Source organism: Polyodon spathula, chromosome 19, assembly GCF_017654505.1.
Source record: "Polyodon spathula isolate WHYD16114869_AA chromosome 19, ASM1765450v1, whole genome shotgun sequence".
Taxonomy (NCBI): Eukaryota; Metazoa; Chordata; class Actinopteri; order Acipenseriformes; family Polyodontidae; genus Polyodon; species Polyodon spathula.
The window spans coordinates 29,878,120-29,899,836 of record NC_054552.1 but is presented as its reverse complement, the minus strand read 5'-3'; the positions used below and the strand labels follow the sequence as shown (position 1 = coordinate 29,899,836).

Genomic DNA, 21,717 nt, shown 5'->3' with positions numbered 1-21,717 from the left:
TTCTAATTATTATTATTTTTTTAAAGGAAGGTTCAGGAGTCCTTGACAAAATACATCATAATTGATCCAGGAGTTCTACCATAATATAAGGAAAAGTCTAGACCGGATAGAAATTAGACTTAACCAATTGTTGGATGTAGCAAATGCGTATTTCGTAAGGTGTGAGCTGGTGCATTGAGAGTGGTTTTGTAAATGAGGAAGTGTTTCAAATTTTGCATCAAGACTGCTTCATCTCGGCTGGAATCAATGCATTCAACACACTGCAACTATACGAGCTGAAGTGAAGTACATCTCCCAGTTAAATAAATGCTTATTTTTCTACCTCGATATTAATTACGGTCTAGCGATGAGCTCGTGCACTTTGGAACCATGAGGTAAGTGAAACTAAAAAGTTTTATTTTAGTTTTAAGGACGGCATTCCCACATCGCAGGCCATAACTAAAACAAGGGATCGCGTAAAGGTTCTCTCTCTCTCTCTCTCTCTCTCTCTCTCTCTCTCTCTCTCTCTCTCTCTCTCTCTCTGTAAAAAAAATAAATCGTTTCTCGTTGTTAAAATGCACGACGCTAATTCACGGGAAAGGTTTTGTGTTATTTTATTTGTACCTTGTAATGCTTTGTTTGTGGGTCACCTTGCAGAGTTTGAAAGTGCACAGTAAAAGTTATTTACACTACGTCACAGATTTCTTATACTTCAAATTTCTTATACTTTAAAATACTTCAGCGCACCATTTCTTATGAAAGCATGTTCTTACTGCATGTTATAATAATGAACCGTGAATGGATACCTACTGATTAATTTAACATAATCTGTGCCTATCCATTCAAGCGGTATTTAATCAGTTGTAATGTGTTGTAATACTGTGTATTAAACACATGACCAAATATCTGTTCGATAAACTGCTAACTGGGAATCTCTGTAGAAGTACAGTTGTGGTAATGTGTTAGCTGTTCATAATCCCGGTTTACTCTGACAATACTAGCAAAGGCAAATTATTCGAGATGTATAGTAGGTAGCTATTTGTATCGTGATAATGCACACTTTATTACCAGTGTAATAGCCCTTTGGGAATTTCAGTTCAAAATGTTAAATTAAGCTTGGTTGCTTGCGTGTTTATTTGTTTCAAACAGGAAGAGTAGTTTTAATCATGTGCTAGGAAATAGACAATAATACTCAAAGTGATGCCAGCCCACTCTGTTTAGCAACTGGACCCTGAACACAAATGTGTACACGGGAAGTTTGATTTTAACCATACACTTGTGAAGAAGAAACATATATTTCAATGTTCCTTCCTATCTTGTGGTATTCTAGTTGTGTTTAGCAAAAGACTGCGACACTGAATCCTGAAGAATTATACCTAGAATCAGGAACACCTCTTCAGACAACACCTGTGAAACTCAACTCATCCCTTCTGGACTATATAGCACTCTGCCTTTAATGCACTTTAACTCGCACTTATCTGCTCCCTATTTTACTGTATTTAATCCTGCACTTAACCCAGTCTGTGGTATTTTGCATTTCACTTGCCCTCGTATCTAACCATGATGTAACTAGCAACACTGTTATCTGCTCTTGAACTGCCCCGATATCAAATCGCACTGTGTTTTGTATTTGCTCTTATTAGGACTGAAGTCATTGTATTTTGTATTTTGCTCTTAATTGTACTGTAACTCCTGATATGATGATTGTACTGTAACTCCTGATATGATGATTGTACTGTAACTCTTATTTTCTATAGAACTGTAAGTTGCCCTGAGTAAGGGCGTCTGCTAAGAAACAAATCATAATAATAAGAGAGTGTGTTATCTATAGGTTTTCTAGAGGGGCGGAAGATAACAGGAAAGCAAGATAACACAAATAGAACAAAGACTTGCTGCTCTTTTGAATGTTGTACTGAGATCTTGTGTTGCAGTACTTCTGAGGAACCAATTACTAGACTAGCATGTAACTAGCTACTAGCTATTCCATCTGCAAAACACACACAGCTCCATATCTTTACTTTGGCTCCCAACTAGAGTTATAATCAGGTACAGAAATTTTGATTGGTGTCTTTGTAACTGGAGTGGAGAGGATTTGCAGTTCGTAGATTTGATGCTGTTGGATTCATGTGACATTAATCAGGTTTTATGGTGCTTTAAAAACATTCGTCCTGCCTAACTAATAATACCCAGAGCTAATATCGGCTGGAAAAACTCCTTTTTTGTTTTTGTTTTTTTAAGCTGCAGTCGTAGTTGGGCTCCAGTTCAGGAAGAGGTGTCTATTTTATGTCTGCTGGCTGCATTATTGGCCTGTTAGAAATGTGTCCTCTGGTTTATGGTTGGCTTTTTGGAGTTGACACGGCTACCAAGAGGGCACACACTCCTCTCAAACACAACTGGAACAGGAGCTGTCGTGGGAAGGCTCTACCACTGCTCATAATGGAAGGAGAGGGAGCGATACAAAACGGACTGCATAGCAGTTTGAGCCATTTCAGATTTTGCTATGAGGGTTATAAAACATACTTTTAATAGATGAACAGTGGAGAGGAAAAGCTCAGGTGGTCCAGATGAAGTTCATAATAAAAACTGGAATGGCTGAAACAGCTGTAGGAGTCGTATTTTAATCTCCACTACCCAGTCTGTTCCATCTAAGTCTTGTAATTTTGAGGCTTTGCTTGAATTCTGAATGCTGCTTGGTTGTTGTCAATGTAAATATGCTTTTGCTGGTGCAATCCTGTATAGTGAAGGAATTGTGTCTCAGATTGGAGGCTTAAAATACACCATTGTCATGCAGTTGAACATTAAATGAGGTTCATCCTTAATTTAAATACTCCATGATAAGATACTGTATGTAGAGAGACATTTTGTTATCCTTAGCCAGACGTCTCTTGCTTGAAAGATGCTTCTTTGAATTCTATCCTTTTAAGCTGGACAAGATTGGGCTGTACATATTTTGTGAATGCTAAAGGTAACTAAGTGGGGATTTTGGTCAACACTGCATTCATTTTATATTGATGATCACTGCAAATATCTTATAATGAATGGAGAGGAATAATTATTGGGATAGTTACACAGCTTCAAACTCTCATGTCATTGTATGGTCTTAATCTCTGTTATTACAAGACAGTCTTAAATACTTTCATATCTTGAATTGCAGATTTGTTTTGTCTGTTCTATTTTGTAGGATTGTTAGTGTCGTAGACAGCTGTCTGTTTTTGGCAGATAGTTTTGTGTAATCAAATCCTGAGAGCTCCAATGGATACAAAGTTTTTCACTTTAAGAAGCCACGAGAATTCGTCGGGCATGACACACTACCAAAACAACGCAGGATGTACTGGTCTGTGGGCATGAGTGAATCTACAGACGGTACTGAGAACAACATGGCTAGGCCGCATGGTGAGTAGCACATTCATATTCACTCTTGAAACACATGCTGTGTGGTTTTTTACAGATGAAAATACTATGAACCTGTCCTGCACTTCTGCTGCTATACTGTACTTTCTTTAGATATAAATACTTCACAGTATTTATTTCATTTTAAATAAGGAGAAAGAGGTCTCAAGTACTTTAGTTTATTACACAGAAAGAAGATTAACTAAAAAAAAACACAAGTACCAGAAAAAATGTCACTATTTGTTAAGCTATCTATTACAGTATTTTTTTTTTAAGTTAATCTGCTATGCATTTGCTTCACTATGTGTTAGCATTTGTCTACCAAAATGACTCTTCTGTTTCCAAGCAGCATTAAAAAGAAGTAGGCACTTTCTGCCTGTAGTCGGTTTATACTGTGTCTGACTTTACTGCATGTTTAACCACCTCTGGGTTTCAGTTTCTAGAAGTACTGCAAGTCTGTAAAAAGACAAATTAGACTGAGCTGAAATTGCCTGCAAGTGAACTCTTAACTTTGCAAATCTTGTATCCCAGAATTGGGCAGATGTGTGATTCCACTGTTGATATTAAGGTTGAGGTTTGTCATGCTGGCTCTTTTATGTATAGCTGGTAGAACAGGCTTTGCCTTAACAAATAACTTCTGAGAGAGACTAGATAAGAAATGAAGGAATATCTCCAATTTAAAATGTTGTATTTTGTTTATGTTTTTTTTTTTTTTTTTTAAAGCCAGTTGATAGTAGATTTAAAGCATGTTTAGATGTACTGACAAGGTTTTGAGTCTTGTTAATGCATACACTATAGGTGATTGATTTGGAGGGGGGGGGCATACCACCATCTCTCTTCTGGTTTTTTATGGTGTGGTGGTAACCATTCGGGTCTCAAGCTTCCTCCCCTGCAAGTTCACTCATGCTGAAGAAGGTTGTAAATATCAGCAAGCAAACTTTATTTTTCAAACAATCTTTGTTTTACTAATCTTTTAAAGATTTATCTAACACCTATCGAGGTGACACTTTCAGCATGCCGCTTATGTGATACCCATCTTGAAAATGCAGCTATTTCAGGCACCCTGAAATGAAAGTTCATGAACTGGCTATGTTGTGTATCCTGTGTTTTTTTTTTTTTGTTTTGTTTTTTAGTATGGCTACGTATTTTGCGTTCTAAGCCAAAGGTAAAACATGCTGTTTTAAGTTGTGAAAAGCTTGGTAAACCTGCCAGCTCTCTACCAAAACTGAATGCAAAGCTTCTTGCTTTTCTTACGGTCTTCTGCTAGTTGTGGTTTGTTATTGATTACTGTTGCTGGTGTTGGGCAATGCAGCACAGTGAGGAGCACGTTAATATTCAGTCGTGAAGCGCATGGCAATAATATGAACTTGCACTTTTTCTGCTATGCTGTATGTTCTTTAGATACTATAAAGACTTTACAGTATTTGTTTAACTCCCTTTAAATAGGGCAGTTGGTAAGTGTTGTTAAATCAATTTTTGAGGTACGGCAACTAGTATCCAAGTGTGACCCAGAAAAAATGATTGTAACTGATTTTAATTGTTTCTGTGACACTCTTGGATACTAGTTGCCGCAACTCAAGAGCTTATCCCAGTGTGACATTTTTAAATCAAAGTCTGAATTCGCTACATTTATATTTTAAATCAGAGCGTGGAACAAAACTGATTCCAATTCCTAGCCGACTCTCCTGTCTTTAGACCTACCTGTGAGCATGCACTTGTTTAGTGAAGCCTACATTTACCAGAAGAGAGACTCAATAAAAATAAAATGACAGAAGGAAATTTGTGGTGTAAAAAGGGGACAGCTTTGACCCAATTTAAAATAAATACACCTACAATAACACATTAAAAGAGCAGCAACAACAACATGAAACTGTAATAATATTTAAGAAAATTAAATTGTAATGTTACAGCCTTAGATGCAGAATCACCTGCTGTCCCAGCATCTTCTATCAACTCTCTTTTAAAACCGGACAGATCTAATGTGCCGCCCATCATGTATATAAAAAAAAATGCAACAGGGTGTTTTATGCACAGCAAACAAGTGCGTGCAACATATTGCAGGCGTTTCCCATTTTTGATTGTAAGTGTTACAGTAGAAAGGACCAGAGTGAATATCCTACAGCAATATACTCTATAACAATATTATTAATGTAATAGAATTTAGCCGAAGCCATCTGGTGCGGAATCAGGCTTGGAGGTCACCTCAAGGCGACATGGATTTTTTTTTCCCCCCCAGTGAATCTCTACTTCAGTTAGAGAGGGTTGGATTTCACTGTAATGGCTTATAGGATAGCAGAGACAAGGCTTGCTGTTACGACTAGGAAGCCACTGTCTTCTGAACACAGGAGCGTCAGCCACACCAGTCAGAAGAGCTGCAAAGGATAACACTGCAGCCACTGTCTCTAGGAAAAATGAGAAAATAAACCCAGTAAATGAGCATGCCAGAAACGCACGGCTAGTGTCAAGAAATCGAGTTGCCGTACAGGATTGAGCTCCCCGGATCTACAGTTTTATTCACACAATATGAAAAGAAAGGTGAGCAATATTTACCCTTTTCTTGTGTTCTGTGAAACTTTGGAATCGGCTGTCAGTGTGAGGACGAGTACTGGGTTTGTTTAACTGCTGTATCGCTGGCTGGGTTTACAGACGGTGCTCGTGAGCAGGCATTGCATGAGGTGAAGGAAGCACTTGACATAAAAGGAAATAATAGCTATGTGTTTAAATAGCTTCCATTAAACAGCATGTCACTGTAAGGAAGTTTTATTGTTTGTTAATATAGGACATAAATATTAAGATATATTCCCAATGAAATCAGATACATAAAATAAGTTAACGTTACATATTATTTAATTTGTATTTTGTTTTGCTAGATACATCTAGTTTCTTTCCTAACTAATGTTGATATTAGCTAAATGCAGGCTCTCATCTGGAACAATCTCCACCTGTCTCCACTTGTCTTTCTGATTAAGCACAATAATTCAGTGGAACAAGAATATATAAAAATAGCACTGCAATATGCTAATATAGGCTGCTGCTAGTGATTATTACAGCCAGTTCCTGAAATGGACTAGTCACCAGTACCCACTGTTTTGTGTAGTTTGCACAAAATTCTGTTAAGCACCAGCTTGACACTCTAGTTGCCAGCTCCCTTAAGCTCCAGTATGTCTCCGCTCTGCACCAGTGCAGCTGCTCTTTTAATACGAATGTTTAATAAGAACTCATGCATGAATGAGGACCCCAAGCAAACTATTTTTAATATGTGAGCAAGCAAGTTCCTCTTTCAACTACCCCCTTTCAGAATAAGCTCGGGAACGAACTTAAAGCATTTATGTAAAATACTAAAACTCCTATGTAATAAAGATTAAGTGAAATTGCTGTTTGCATGGATGTCATTCCCTTTTTGAATAAAATAAAATAAAAAAGTAGACTAAGAACATGCTACCAGTCTTGTTAATTCCAGATAAGCTGCAGACTTAAAGTGCAAGTAAATGCCCAATTCAGACAGACCTTTCATTTTTAAGCAAGACACGCAGACTGCTTCAGGTTGACAGAAGTAATTCACAAGGTTTAGCTGCTGTGACTGTAGGCCAGGCTCAGTGAAAGCTTTTACTGGTGTTTAACTGCACTGCTTGGGTAGTGAGGGAGGGGGGAGGCAGTCAATCTGAACAATCTTTGTTTTTCTAAGTATGTGATTCTTTTATAGATTTATTCATTTCTATATGGTTTGCACTTCCCTTTGATCTATGTACTAAGCAGAAAACATACAGCTTTTTTTTAATGTGTGCTAATCAAAGTTTATAATAATATACTGCAACTGCATCGGATACAGTAACTGTGAACTTGACTCTGGAGCGGACTAAATAAGAAATGTAGAAAAAAAAAATTAAATTTATATAAGTCTAGATTTGTTGCATTGAGATTGTGTCACTGGTTTGGTCTGTGCTACAAAGACGGTTGGTTACATGTGAACTTCTGATAAAATGCTTTGGCCTGTGCTTCTCAGTTTCTTGCCCTTCAGATTTCTAACTTGGCTGCATACCATAAAGGCTGCAGTGATGCTTGCTGTGTTTCTAATGGCCATGATCCCCTGAGCTTTCTCGGATATCTGTCTGACTCAGATGCTTAATAATTAACAAGGTCTTACATTAAGCCGCAATGTATTAGGAATTCAAACAGCTGGCATCGGTTTTTCATTCTGCATCTTGCAGCTTTTGACTTTCCCTAGAAACGGATACGTTTGCCTCTCTTGCAGAGGTAAAACAGAAAATCCATTCAGTATTTGATTATCTCCACAGTGAGAGGCTAGGCTTACTCCGTCCACAGTAAGTGGTTTGAGACAACCTGCGCCCTCATGTGAATAGCTACAGCATGATTAGTGCAACGTGCATCCTTTTAAAACCCCCATGGCTATATACTACAGAATATTAGCTATTATCTGCAAGCATTTTACCTCCAGGATTGCTAGAGACATTACAGATCTGGAGTGCTTTGTGTGGTTTGTGTTTAATATTCTGAACTATGAAAATTAGTTGTACCTAATTGTACCTAACAGCAGTACAAGCGTTCTGCTATAGCTTCTGCATGCTGGCTTCTTTGTTGTTATACCTATAGATTTGTATGGTCACCTGAACAAGGTAGTAGCCTGTTCTTACCAGCTGAATACAGGTGAATGATGGAGAATGTATTTAATAGGCAGCCATCTGCCTTGTTCATTCACTATAGTTGCTCGGTGTGTTATTCCTGATTGGTAACATTTTTCATTTGAATAAAGTCATGCAATCCAGTTGGTGTTGCAATATGATTTGCATTTTGTCATTGCCCTAATGATTCTTTAAGCACGCATTCATTACAATGAATCATAGACTCATTACAATCGCTCATAAATGAATGCTCAAGTACTGTATGGTACCCGTAACTCCAGTCCAGCTGCTGAAGAAGCAAAAAAAAAAAAAAAAAAAAAAAAGCATTTTTCATATTCTTAACTATACTTCATGTTTGATAAGAGTATCGCAGGAAAATTATATTTTCTCCTACAAAAGTGACTAATTTTTCAAAGCTGTCTTTGTACAGGGGTTGGTAGCTGCCTGTAAATCTGATTTTATTATTTTCCTACTGCAGCAGTGTTTGCTTAATGTGCTGGACTGCTCCTCTTCTTTCTGCTGCAGGCACTGTGGATATGGGAGGCAAGCAGTCCATCCTGGGCAATTCCACTTTGAATCAGTCTCCTACCATCGAAAACATCCAGGCTGCATACAAAGAAGGTGAAACCAGCAGGGCCCAGGAGCTCATTAAAATCTCGTGTGGCGAGAACAACAGGCTGGAAAAGGTAAGGGTCTAATGGGGGATGAGACGGCACACATCCAGGTGGGCTTGATGCTGTAAGGCTGCTGTCCAGGCCGTCGGCTGACAGGAGACACACTGCTGCAGTCTTACTTGTTTTTCTAACACATTTCGAAGTGATTTGTATGCAAAAATTACATTAAGTCATGAATAGAATTCATCATAAAGACAGAAAGAAGAATAATAATGGTCAGGGTTTTCATTATGCAATTAGCCGCTAGTAAAAATCATGCTTATACCATACTGTTACTGCATCTTGTAAAGCACATCTTGTAATCCACTATGCCAGGCGCTATATAAAATAAAGATTGATACATCTAATGTTATTAAATAAGAAACACTACTATTTGTTCTCTGTTGTTCTGAAGCACATAGAAGAAATTGGGTGTTAAGATGATCTTGCCTTTCATTGCTTTTAATTTGCATTAAAACCCTAACTGAGCTGTACTCTGCATTACACTGATATAAAGATGAGGGTGCATGTGAAGATGCCAGTCTTACACTTCTGATCTGTTTGTGATAAAACTTGAATATGATCCTGAGGATATATGAAAGAATGTGTCCATCCGTCTGCTTTCGTCCATGATACTGATAGCTCTAATTTTACATGAGATGCTTCTTGTTTTAAGATGGTATATAATCTCTTCTCGTAATGTGGATATATGGATAAGGACGACCTTGATAAGAAGAAGCTTGCAATTAGATGTTGCAGGAAATGTGTCTGGGGGGGGGGGGTGACTGCTGTAGCTTGTTCTATATATGGAACATCAAAAGAGGAATAATATAGGTGAGATTGGTATTGATATTGGGTAAAATTCCACTGACTGTTGAAATTAGTCTCGTTTGCTCAGGGCCAGGAGATGCTTGTGTTGTGTTCTTGAGCATTCTGTTGCGTGCATCTCATGTTATCAGATAATAAGTATAGTAACTACTGGAGGAGCCTGGGGTGCAGGTTGTGTTCTGGTTGTTATAAATATTACATGAAAAGGCAATTCCTTTTGTAGTTCTCTGTACTGCGGGGATCTACCCAATCCGCTGAATGCTACAGTATTGTAATGCTATGAAGATTTCTGCTTTGAATAAAAACTAATCTGCTGAGGTTACAATTAACAAGAGACTTTTGAGTTTTTGTTTGAGTTTTTGCTGTTAATAGTTTGGTTTCTAGGAGGAGTACAGTGTTACTACTCACTGCAAATGTTTATCCTACTGTAACTAAAGTTTCGCACAAGCTGGGCTTTATTATTTAAAAGAAAAAAATTCACTTAGGGGGATTTATCAGGATTAGAATGAATAAATCTATGAAATATCATACTAACATATTAAAAATGTTAGTATGTTTTCTTAAGTTAGTTAATATATAGTATATACCATTGTAAATTTTTAATAACAAAGTCCAGCTAAAAGGTTTCAGTAATTGAAAGAGATTACAGGAGCAATGTTTAGCAAATGAGATCAGGTTTTATTTTGTGTCCTTGCCATTGCGTCAGCATCCCAAGTAATTGCTAATTGTTTTCAGTATGCCATAATGACTCTCTCAGCAGGTCGCCAGGGGAATGCATTACCTTGGGGTTTGCAGAGTGCTCAGAGCATTTTCTTATTCTGCCTTGGGCAGGTGTTCATTAGAAAGATGCAAATAAGGTGGACTGGAAACTCTGATCTGTTTTTAAACAGGGTGGCAAACCTATGTAATTCCCATTCTTAATGCTATCCTATTTACTGAAATAAATAATTATCCACCCAGTGCTCCAGGCTGTAAATAAGATGAAGACATTGGATCATTGACTCTTGACTCGTCCACCGACACCCTACACGAATTGCTCAAGGGAATGTAACTGTAGATAGAAAATGTCTTTTATGACCCACCAGGGATAGTATTATCTTCCCTTCATAATGATGAATTCAACTAATGGAGAGTGTTTAGTCCTGAAAATATGTCTGTCTTTAATCAGTAAGATGTAGCCGACACCAGACCCAGCACTTGCTGTGCAGTGTGTTGATGTTGACCTGTAAGGGTTGCCCCAGTCAAGGCTGCTAACTGCAGCGCTTCCAAAGGGTTCGTGTTCTGAGATGCCACCTCTAACAGGACTGTTTTGACTGCCATTTTGGTATTTCCTAAAGCTGCAGGAAAGCTGATGTGATTTTGATCAGCTGAAAAGATTTATCTGTTGTAAATCTTTCACTGTATTAATTTTAGAAAGGCTTTAGGAAGGCGCACCCCGAGTGGCGCATCCAGTAAAGGAGTTCCATATGGAGTGCAGGATGCACCCTATAGCCTGGAGATCGCAGGTTTGAATGTCATTGTGACTGACCGGAGGTTCCTAGGGGGCTGCGCACAATTGACTGAGCGCCGCCCGGGTAGGGAGGGATTAGGTCAGCAAGCAATCCATGGTTCACCGCGCACCAGCGACCCGTGTGGCTGACAGGGTGTCTGCAGGTCTGCAGTGGAGCCATTCAGATCTGTGTTGTCCTCCGGCACTATGGTTCTGGTGGCTTCGCTGTGGATCCGCAGTGCGAAACATGACGTCTTGGCAAGAACTTGTTTCGGAGGACGCTTGTTTCAGCTTCCGTTTCCCAAGCCGCTGGAGGGTTGCAGCAGTGAACCGGGATAAAAATAATTGGGCATTCCAAATTGAGAAGACAAATCGGGGTAAAAACCATTGCCAACAACTAAATAAAAAAAAAAAAAAAAAAAAAGGAAACTTAGGAAGTTACAACAAGCAGGCTACAAGTCTTTCTCAATGACTACTAGTCAAAAGATTTGACCATATTTAGTATTTCTAAATTCAGCTCTACTCAGTGTTTATTAGTTATGGATGACCATTTTTATAAAATTTTTATATTTTGTTGTTCATATGTATTTTAATCACCTAGGGGTATTGCTACCTGTGTCATTTCACCAGCTTTTGTACTGCCGTTGGAGAAAGTCTGCATTTATCCAGATTGCTGCCTCCTAATACCAACACTGTGTTGAATAAGCGAATTGAAATGATTCAGATCTCCTGGGAGGCTTCAGCAGTAAGCTGTAAGAATGATTCACAAGTTGGCGTGCAGTAACACACTGTAGTGTCTGTCTGCTTGTCGCTTGCATGTCCCTGAGGAAGCCTAGTCAGTAGAGTTATTTTATACCTTATCCTAAAAGGCAGAAACTCTGCCGCTTATAAAAGAAACAGTACTTATATTGCCCATTAGTGAATATTTTTGGTAGGATTTATATAAACTCTGCTCTATACTACAAAAATATGAGGTGTATAAATATTTAAGGTCCATTTCCTTACTTTCTTTCTGGGGAAATCTCAATGCATCCAGTAGACTGGGTTAATGTTCATTTTGAGTTGATATATTACTGTAAACATTGTTTTGTAATAGATTGATCAGAGCCTCAAGAGCAACGAGTTTCTATTGTGTGTTTGATTGAGCTTGTTTGTTTTCCAGCACCAGCTCCTCACTGCTGCAGCAGGGAATGGAGACCTGGAGTCTGTGCAATATTTACTGAAGGAGGGCAGGGTGGACCTGCCCAGGGAGCCCACAGATGAAAATCCAGCAGTCGTTGCAGCTTATTACGGCCATGAAGAAATTGTGAAGGAGTTGCTAGACTCTTTGCCAGGTGAGGCTCTCCTACTTCAGTATTAAGTTCTGAAATGTCTTATTTTGTGTGATAAATACAAGCTTAACATGGTCTTGGAATAAAATTTAGGACTAACTGAAACTGAAACTTGTTTGCATTTGTTGTGCTCATTTCAAATTTGTGTGTTTTGGTTTGTTTTTTATAGGTGTTTTTTGTTTGTTTTTTGGGGTTTTATATATATATATATATATATATATATATATATATATATATATATATATATATATATATATATATATATATATATGTGCCGCTTTGACCCAGGTTTATCTCAATGGGACTTTCCTGGTTAAATAAAGGTTAATTAAGAAAATAATAACTTGGTTTCTTCCCATTATTTTAGTTCAATGTGCTCTAATCTTATGTTAAATTCTTGTTCGTACTTCATTAATGTACTTTATCATGACAACGCTCAAGGCAATATCTTTTGTTTTGTTCGAGTGAAATTGTGTTTTGTATTGTCGTCTTTAATGAGGTAAGGGGGTTGTATTGCTGTTTCTTCACCCAGGGTCGGGCATCTATAAAGAACTGCTAAACTGGATGCTGGCAAAAGCTTGCCAACAAGGACATCTGGCCATCGTCAAGCTGTTGGTGCTCAACTACAAGGCTGACACTGAGAACTGTGCAATAAGAAGCAATGACTTCGCTGTCATCACAGGGGTGCCCCTCTATGCAGCGGCAAAGGCAGGTACGGTGAACACGAGCTGAAAGACTAACCAGCTGAATGTTTAGCTTTTAACAAACAGTGTTTTCATTGATATTGATGTAACTTCTGGGAAGCATTTTGAGATGTGTTTTGTATGATCTTATGTTCACTACTGAGAAGGTATATAATGCAAACTCATGCATTACCTAATATTTAGTAGATATGTATTTGTTTTACCATAGCAGTTTACAATCTATTTATTTCACCTGTACAGGCTGGTGTTTAGATTTTACCCTGATGTATTACTAAATGAAGTGACTCTTTAACACAACCTTGCCTGTCAAAATGTCAATGAAACTGTACAAATAAGTGGTAATACATACATGCAGTTTCACTCCACACTGTAGGCTGGACTTGTGTTAAAAAACTTTGCTTTTTTTGGCTAAATATACTGTAATACAACAAACATTTTTTTTTAAATTAGCACAGTTCCTCTTTGAGCAGTGAACTGCACTTCCCAAACTGGTTTAGCCAGGCAAAAGGGGGTTTGTGCACTGGGTTTTAGTCCTACTTTCATATGAAGCAACACTTTCATTTGTTTTATTCCTTGTAGGGAATGAAGAGATTGCTGCCTTTCTGCTTAAGAATGGATCTGTTTTCTGCTCCTATACTCTAATGGACCACCCTCACTTCACCAAGCAGCTCCTGAGAGAGAGATTTGTGGAGCCCAGCACTCCAGAGCACAGCGAGGAACTGAGCGATGTAGGTAACAGCCGAGTTCTCTTTGTAGAAATCTTACATCCTGCAGCTTGGGGCTCTCAAGCTAACAAGAGAGCCTAAAATGGAGTTTGCCTAAGACGTCCAAAAATGTTTTCAGAATGCCTGAAACTTCTAAAGTTGCATTTGGTCAGCTGTGAAACAAGCATACTGTATCAACTTGTTCTGTATTTTCCAGACTTTCAGTTCCACAAACTCTATTGAGGAAATGTTTAGGTACAATTGTAGACGTTAACAGTGTGTGGCCAGCCTTTTCAAAGGGCGCAGTGCAGACACACAAACACGACGTGCATGTAGGTTACAATGAAAGAGTGTCATATAACCAACTGTGAAATATAAATGTTCTCATAAAAGAAAACAGTGATGAAGATGTGATGAAGATGTGGTTCCTATTGCATAGCAGTTTGGGCCATTCCATACAGTGGGCAGAAGCTGCCACAATCTTTGGAGTTGGTTTCAGCAGTAAGTTGATGGGTGTAGGTCACTGCTCTGTAATAATATTAGATGTAGGCATTTGAGTCTGTTTTAATGATACAGACACCAGTGGACTGTGACCTGTAAACCATGTTTTATAGTGACTCTCTTTCTGCTGTATTTTTAACTCAATCAGGCTGGTGGAGAAAAAAACAGATATATAAAAGGTTGTTGTTATTAATCCCCACCACTGGTTCATTCAAAATAATAGCCCCCATTTCCTGCCAAATCATTACCATACAGTAGCGCTAAGTATGTGTCACGAAACCACACGTTTCTGTTCTTGGGTTACATAGAGGCTTCCCTTTTGAAAGGAAAAACTCAAAGCTTGTCTGGGAGAGAATGACCTCTGAACTGGGAATGTGATTGGTTGAGAGCTCAGCTGATGTTTCTTCGCTCCCCAGACCCTCTCTGTGCAGTGGTCCAGGTTGAAGCTGCCCTGGCTGGAGCTGGACTGGTTCATTGACCTCTCCTCCAGGATCTCCCAACTGAACCTGTCTTCTAACAGCCTCACCGGCCTGCCGTCCGTCGTCCCCTGGGGGCTGATCCAGCTGCGGCAGCTCAACCTGGCGGAAAACCAGCTGAGAGAGCTTCCCTCTGTCCACTCCTCGGAGGGTATCCTCTGCACAAGGTGCGTCCCGCGTGCCACTGTTTCAAGAGTGTGTCAGCAAAAGCCAACTTCCATCCTACGTGTGGAGTGTGTTCCTGGGACGTTGCCATTGAAAGCAGAGCAGGTGTAAGAGACACCACGCTGATTTGGCAGAGCTGGAGAGTTATTTGAATTGGGCCAAGTTTGTGAGCAACTTACTTGTTTCTGCTACTGGCAACTCTTTACAAACTTTAATACAGTCATCTCCGGCTGATAGAACTCCCCTCTGGAAGCAAGTAAAGTGACTCTTAGCCAAAGAGTTCTTTAAGACGGAGATGACCACCGAACACTATATGAATCCATAAATAAATATTTATTACATGTCATGATGCACGTGCAGCAACATGAAATGAACAGAATATGTAAGAGAAAGGCAAGCAGCAAGTGTATGTTAATGAACTATAGTAATAAAGTAACAGACAAACCTAACGTTCATAAACTAACTATCATACTAAATTAACACAGCACCCCTACACACGTTAAAAATGCAGCAGCAGCTCAAGAGAAACAGCAGTGCATTTCTTCATTTTTTTGTTGACATGCCATTTTATAGCGATGAGGTGTACTTGTGGAAATCAGAATACAAAACGAAGCAATGATGTCATGGTGGTTCTGGAAGATTGAATAAACCAATCAGCGTTCCTCAAAACACAAGCAATGACAATAAACCATTTGAATTTAAGTTTGAGTTATCGGGCTACAAAACACTACTGTATCAGTTCGAAGTACAAATCTTTCCTGTTCCTTTAGGTGGAGCATTTCACAAGTACAAATCTTTCCTGGGGGGGGGGGTGGAGCATTTAAGGGGGGGGGGGGGGGGGGGAAATCTCACCACAAGTGTTCTCTTAGGAGGTGTCCCTATACGTTCCTTTAGGTGGATGCATTTACAAACCCCAGGAGCCACATGGACACAAGTTCCAAAATGTTCAGTTAGGAGATAGGACCACAACGAAGAAGTTAGAAAAAGGCAAGATGAGCTTTCTGTTTCATATCTATTTTTATTTGCGTCTAATTGTAGAACTGCATTTCATTGTCATGTTCTGTTTTCTCAGGCTGCTGGAGGTGAATCTTTCCCAGAATGAGTTAACCAGTCTTTCTTCAGGATTCTTACATCTTTCCAGTCTACAAAAGCTCTTAGCAGCAAAGAACCAACTGACAACGTTATTTGAAGCTGAAAATGGTACATTCAGGTTTCTATATTGCATTCCCTGTATGTTGTACAACACTTCAATTATTCTTCAAAATATAGCATAGCCTAGTAGTGTAGGCTTAGTGGAACCTTTTCCCACACGTTTTTGGCATATAGAATATCCCATCCTCCAAGCAGACTCCTGGACAGGCAACGGTTTGAGAATCGGTTTGTTACTGAACTTGATTCATGGAATCGCCTGTATTTTATACGAGTACAGTTTAATAACTGAATAATAATGTTCTTTGTTGTGGTCCTCATCAGCTTGTCATGCTCCTGCACAGGGTGAGCCAGTCAGGGGAGTGCAGGGGTTCTCGTCCTGGCTGCGCAAATTCACCGGTCTTCACTAAGGATTCCGGTCTAAGTGGACATTCTAAATTGGGAAGAAAATCTGGTGTAAAATAATTGGGCACTCTATATTAACCAAAAAAACACTACATTTGTTTTAAAACGGACGTGGATATTCACAAGAAGAGGAGTAACAAAGTAGTTTTGCATGGGGGTGGGGGGGACCGTTATTGCCATCACACCTTTTAATGTGTGCCTGGGTGACCAGTGAAGGCCCCCTAAAATTGCTGGGCTGTACAATCCTTGAGCCCAACTGTTAGTTTTCTCTCTGTTCCCGTCTACAGTGTCTTGCAGTGTTATCAATATTCTCTTTGTCTTTTTAGCTACTAACTGGATAGGACTGCGGAGGCTGCAGGAGCTCGATGTGTCAGACAATCGTCTCACTGAGGTCCCTGCTTGCTTCCTTCACTGCTTCAAGTCGCTCCGCAGCTTCAATATTTCTAGGAACAAACTGAAAGCGTTTCCAGATCCATGGGCATGCCCCCTGGTAGGTATCCGCAGGGGGTGAAATGAAATGCTTCTTTGCTTGGTGTACCTTGTATTAACCACTAATATTGGACTATTGTTTTAACTGATAAATGTTCAAAGAACTTGTGTACTGTAAAATCAAGGATGGGAATACGGTTTCACCCATTCCATGTTTTAATACGAGTTTGATTAGATTTGGAGAATATGTAGCAAGCTCCTGGTGTCTTATTAAAATTGGTTTTGGGAGAAAATAGTAATACATGATTAGTGTGTGTGTGTTTTTTTTGTTTGTTTGTTTGTTTTGTTCCCCCCAAGAAATACTGCAGGGCATCTTCCAATTCCATGGAGAGCATTACAGACACTATTTCCATATTTTGGAAAAATCATCTTCAAGAAATTGACTTCTCTGACAACTGCTTGAAGGAGCTGCCATTGCAAATCTTTCAGCTAGAGGTAATTATACATTTGAAGGTGTGTGATGACTACAAATAGCATTGTAGTAATCTTTTTTGAAATAGCTTCAGTTTCTTTAAGCACTGCTACTTTATTGAAGTTTACTTTAATTTAATGAGTGAAACTGAAAGTATACATTAAATACATACAACCACTAGAGGGCGCCTTTGCTCTATGCCTTGTGTAGCATGTGCTTGTAAACTGCTTCAAGAGAAAGATACAAGACATTTAAAGCATAGTCTTTTTAGTAGTATTTACAATGATTGGTATTGTTTAGTCTAATTTGCATATAATAAATGAATGAGGAAAGCAATATATACCGAGCATCAAAAGAAACATATGGCTGTTATAACACATTTATTTTCGAAAAATAATAAGGTATATAAATGATGGACATCGACAAGACGTTTTTGTTTTCTTTTTAATCACTCGATCGTTCATCCTTGACCATGACATGCTTGTGTGACTATGACTGAAGCATATGCACTTAATCACCTAATTAGTGAGACAGTTGATTGGACACTGGATATGGAGTGATTTCAGCTATTCAATTGCAAGCTTGAATAAAAGCAATAAAGAAAATCACAAAAAAAAAACAATGCGCCACATCTGGAAAGAGAGCAGCGCCTTTGTGCAATCGGCATGTTGGAACTTGGACTGGGGCGCGCACTGTGGCTCGCCATCTTGAGTGCTCACAGCCAGCAATTTCAAACCTGGCGAGACAGTATAACCAGACATACTGTGTAAATGACAGGCCACAAACTGGGGGACCGACAACACCTGCCCAAGATCAACGGATCTTCATGATGTCAGTTGTTAATCAGCACAATAAAATGTCACTACACCTGCTCTAAAACAGAGTTTGTCATTTTCCAAATATAGGTGACACATTTCTTTTGATGCTTAGTGTGTGTGTGTGTGTGTGGGTGTGTGTGTGTGTGTATATATATATATATATATATATATATATATATATATATAATATAAATGCCCTGCAGGTGGCAGTACAGGCTGTTAGGACTGCAATCTGAAATGTTATCTCCTTTCTTCTGCAGGCGTTGGTTTCACTAAAAGTGAGTGAAAATCAGCTGTCTGCTTTGCCTTCGCCAAAAAAGTGGACTTGCTCTCAGCTCAAATCGCTTGATCTTTCAAAGAATCATCTTGGAAAGTAGGTTATTGATATGGAGTCGCTATACTGCTGTAGAAGGCTTTTGGTCAGGATTAATGCTTCAGGCTCATGATCTCATGATTTTTGTTTTCAAAACCTTTTAGCCTTGTGTTAAACCTTGGAAAGTGTGCAGACTCTTTTAAAAGCATCCCCCCCATCAGTGATATTGAAATGAATTAATAAGTAGATAAATAAAATAGACCAGGAATTGACGCACCCAAACAACCCTTTTGTAAGAGTAAATAAAGACTTCTTTTGGAGCTTTTTGGCTCAAACCATTCTAAGCTTCAATGTTTTAAAATTGTAGTTTTGTTTTTAGATCGCTTAGTAATGCAAATGATTGACTGTGAAGGTATATTTCTTCATTCCCTATAGGGCTGAGGAGGGAGCAATAACTAAAAGACTTGGTTTCTTCACTACATGGAGCAGAAGAGGCCCGGATACTGGTAAACTGGGTTGCATTATACCGTGTCTGAGTCTTGCTATAATGGCAGTGTCTTAGGCAGGTCCCCTCAAGGGATCCACTTTTTTATTTTTAATTTTCCGGGTTTCCTGTTTCCTCATTTGGTGTTTCATTTTGGGATAAGATCAATTAATAAACGCCAAGCCTGTGACCCCAGCGTGATCCCCAGGACAGTGCAGCAGGTGAAAGGGCTTGTTCCTTTTTGATTTTGGTTTCTTCTGGCTGCTCTGGCCAAACCTATGCTTGAAATTTAGACTTTTGTCCCTAGCTGCAGTCTGAAGCATTCAGCCCAGGGATTCAGTCATGCTAGTGGTTTCTGCGTTTACCCTTTTTAAGAAACAAAATTCTCATCAGTAGCACCTTCTTAAATGTAACCCTGGGCTGCTTTGATTACCTTCTTGGTAATACACACTTATAGTATGTTCCTGGGTCAATTAATATATGTACTAAATTAGAAAGTTTTACTTCTGGATATCTGCTGTTACTTAAATGAAATAGTGTTGTGTTTTTTGTGCACACTTTGTGCAGGTGTAAAGATGTGTGAGTTTGGCCCGTGGTAATGTGTTGACCTGCTAGACCGTGTGAAGTAGCTGTTGTTCTCTCGTCATCCATCAGCTTCTTTGATCGAATTCCCCGGGTTCCTCAGCGAGTGTTTGGAAGTCCTGTTCCTGAATGCTAATCAGCTGGAGGCAGTGCCCCAGTCAGTGTGCTGTCTGAAGAGCCTGAATGAGCTCTATCTGTCACAGTAAGTAACCCTGGCAGTGGGACAGTGTAAAGTCCGTTACTGTAAATGTGTTTCTCCAGGGGACTTGATTTCTGTGATTTTACAGCAGGGATAGCCATATTCTCCTTGATGTTGATGTTTTTTTTTTTATTTTAGAGCTGTTTTTAAATGTTTTTTTAAAGCAGGTTCTGATATAATCCCCACAAATCTAATCATCTAACCAAAGCGCGTGAGCAGTGCCCTACTGTAACGTATTCTCACGACCATCTTGTTCCTAGCTAATCCTATAAACTACTGAAACAGGAAGTGCTTTAGCTGTAAACTATGTATGTTTGTTTAAGCTAGCAACATATTTTCTTGTTGTAATTGATGCGATGTGTGTTTACAGCATGTATAAAAAATAAATCTCAACAGTGGCAGAGCGTGGCAGTGTTCTCGTCTTTCACATATAAAAAAAGAGAGTGAATTTCAGTGGTGTCAAGTTGCTGTCAGCTCAGAATTCCATAACCCACGTCAGACAAGACTACTTTCCAAAGTGGCCCCATTAATAATGTGGCGTGATTGATGCAGATTACACAGGAAAGACTTAAAAAAAATGGATAAACAGATCTCCGCTCTGAGGAATGCAAACATGAACAGTTCTTGGAGTTTGTCTGTTGGTGGCCATTCATTGTTTATTCCTGTGTCCTCCATTCAGAACCATATGTGTAGTAAGCGTGTGAATATGTATGTGGTTAGTACTGTTCTGAGTATACAGTAACATTGGTATAATGCAGTATCCTTTCCTTCCTGTGCAGTAATCCCGGGATTCGAGAATTGCCTCCTGAACTAGGACAGCTGTCTAATCTTTGGCAGCTGGATATTGAAGAGCTGAATATTGGTAACATCCCAGCCGAGGTCAGGAAGGAAGGTAATGTCCATCTCCTGAGATGTGCTGACCTCTTAGCCCTGTCTGCTCAGTTGGTGTTCCTACTCAGTGGCAGCTGAGTCTGTCTGAGCACACTGCATTGACAGCTGGGGAGCCGATGCATGGAGCTTCTGACGGCACTCTGTCAACTGCTTCAGGCAGTAACAATTTCATAAGAAACACACAAGTACTGGTGGATTGATAGGATCACAAGACATCATTGTTAGTTAATAAGCTGCTGTACATCTACAACACTGTCTCAATCACAAAATGAATGAAAATGGAAGGATTCTTTCACTGCGGTTGATTTTCTCATTGATCCAGGTCCTAGTGCAGTGCTGGCTTTCTTGAGGGCTCATCTTAGGAAGGCAGAGAAGTGCAAGCTGCTGAAGATGATCGTTGTGGGGCCTCCTCGGCAGGGGAAATCCTCATTGCTAGAAGCCCTGCAGACGGGGAAAGTGCCACAGATGATGCAAAATGAAACCAGCATCAGAACAAGCAAGTGGGAGCTGGAGAGGCCCAATGGTGTCAAAGCCAAGGTGGGCATGCATACTGTAGTGCTGTGTATCTGTGTTATAGCAACTTTTCAGTCTGGGTCGCCTTATTTTGCACTCCGCCATCTTCCTGTGAGTTGCAGTTTTCTTAGAATTTAATGTTTTGATTTTGAAACTGTGAATTTAATGTTTTGAACTTGCACTTTGGGTAACTGTAAAGCATTAACACAGCCAAACTTATTTTGTAAGGAAAATGCGAATTCTCTTCCCTCTACTTGTGATGTACTTCTTAAATCCAGTCCAAGTAAGGAGTAGCTGTGTGCACTGTGGTTCCTGTACTCAATAGTTATGTGTGTTTTAACGTGTGGTAATCTCTGCTGTTCCTCTGATTTATCTTCTTGTTGGTTGTGCCATTCTGGCCCATTTCATTTCTCCTTCTTTACAATACACAGGACATGCAAATCCTGAAGAATAAAAAAAGGTTCTGGTTCTATTCAGTGAGATATACAAATATTTAATAAGCCTGATTTTAATTCTCTTTTTGGAGTCAATATTGAACTAAGTTACATATTCATAATAAGTTTGCAGTGTAAGCAATAGAAACAGTACTTGGAAGATAATTA

General features: G+C 39.2%; 1 protein-coding gene across 4 annotated transcripts in view; it reads left to right on the top strand.

Annotated features, from left to right (window-relative positions):
- The first annotated feature begins 235 nt into the window (after positions 1-235).
- LOC121294764 (leucine-rich repeat serine/threonine-protein kinase 1-like) overlaps positions 236-21,717 on the top strand; it is a 39,000-nt gene continuing 17,518 nt past the window's right edge. For 3 of the 4 annotated variants that reach the window (XM_041218839.1, XM_041218840.1, XM_041218842.1), the window contains exons 1-15: positions 236-374; positions 3,161-3,372; positions 8,535-8,695; positions 12,142-12,313; positions 12,843-13,022; positions 13,594-13,742; positions 14,636-14,862; positions 15,933-16,060; positions 16,741-16,904; positions 17,201-17,338; positions 18,394-18,506; positions 18,882-18,952; positions 19,585-19,714; positions 20,491-20,603; positions 20,925-21,139. In XM_041218839.1, the coding sequence (XP_041074773.1) occupies positions 3,306-3,372; positions 8,535-8,695; positions 12,142-12,313; positions 12,843-13,022; positions 13,594-13,742; positions 14,636-14,862; positions 15,933-16,060; positions 16,741-16,904; positions 17,201-17,338; positions 18,394-18,506; positions 18,882-18,952; positions 19,585-19,714; positions 20,491-20,603; positions 20,925-21,139 (2,028 nt within the window). In that variant the 5' untranslated portion in view covers positions 236-374; positions 3,161-3,305. Of the gene's footprint in view, positions 375-3,160; positions 3,373-5,712; positions 5,905-8,534; positions 8,696-12,141; positions 12,314-12,842; positions 13,023-13,593; positions 13,743-14,635; positions 14,863-15,932; positions 16,061-16,740; positions 16,905-17,200; positions 17,339-18,393; positions 18,507-18,881; positions 18,953-19,584; positions 19,715-20,490; positions 20,604-20,924; positions 21,140-21,717 lie in introns of those variants that run through there. The other variant, XM_041218841.1, reaches the window with a different exon arrangement.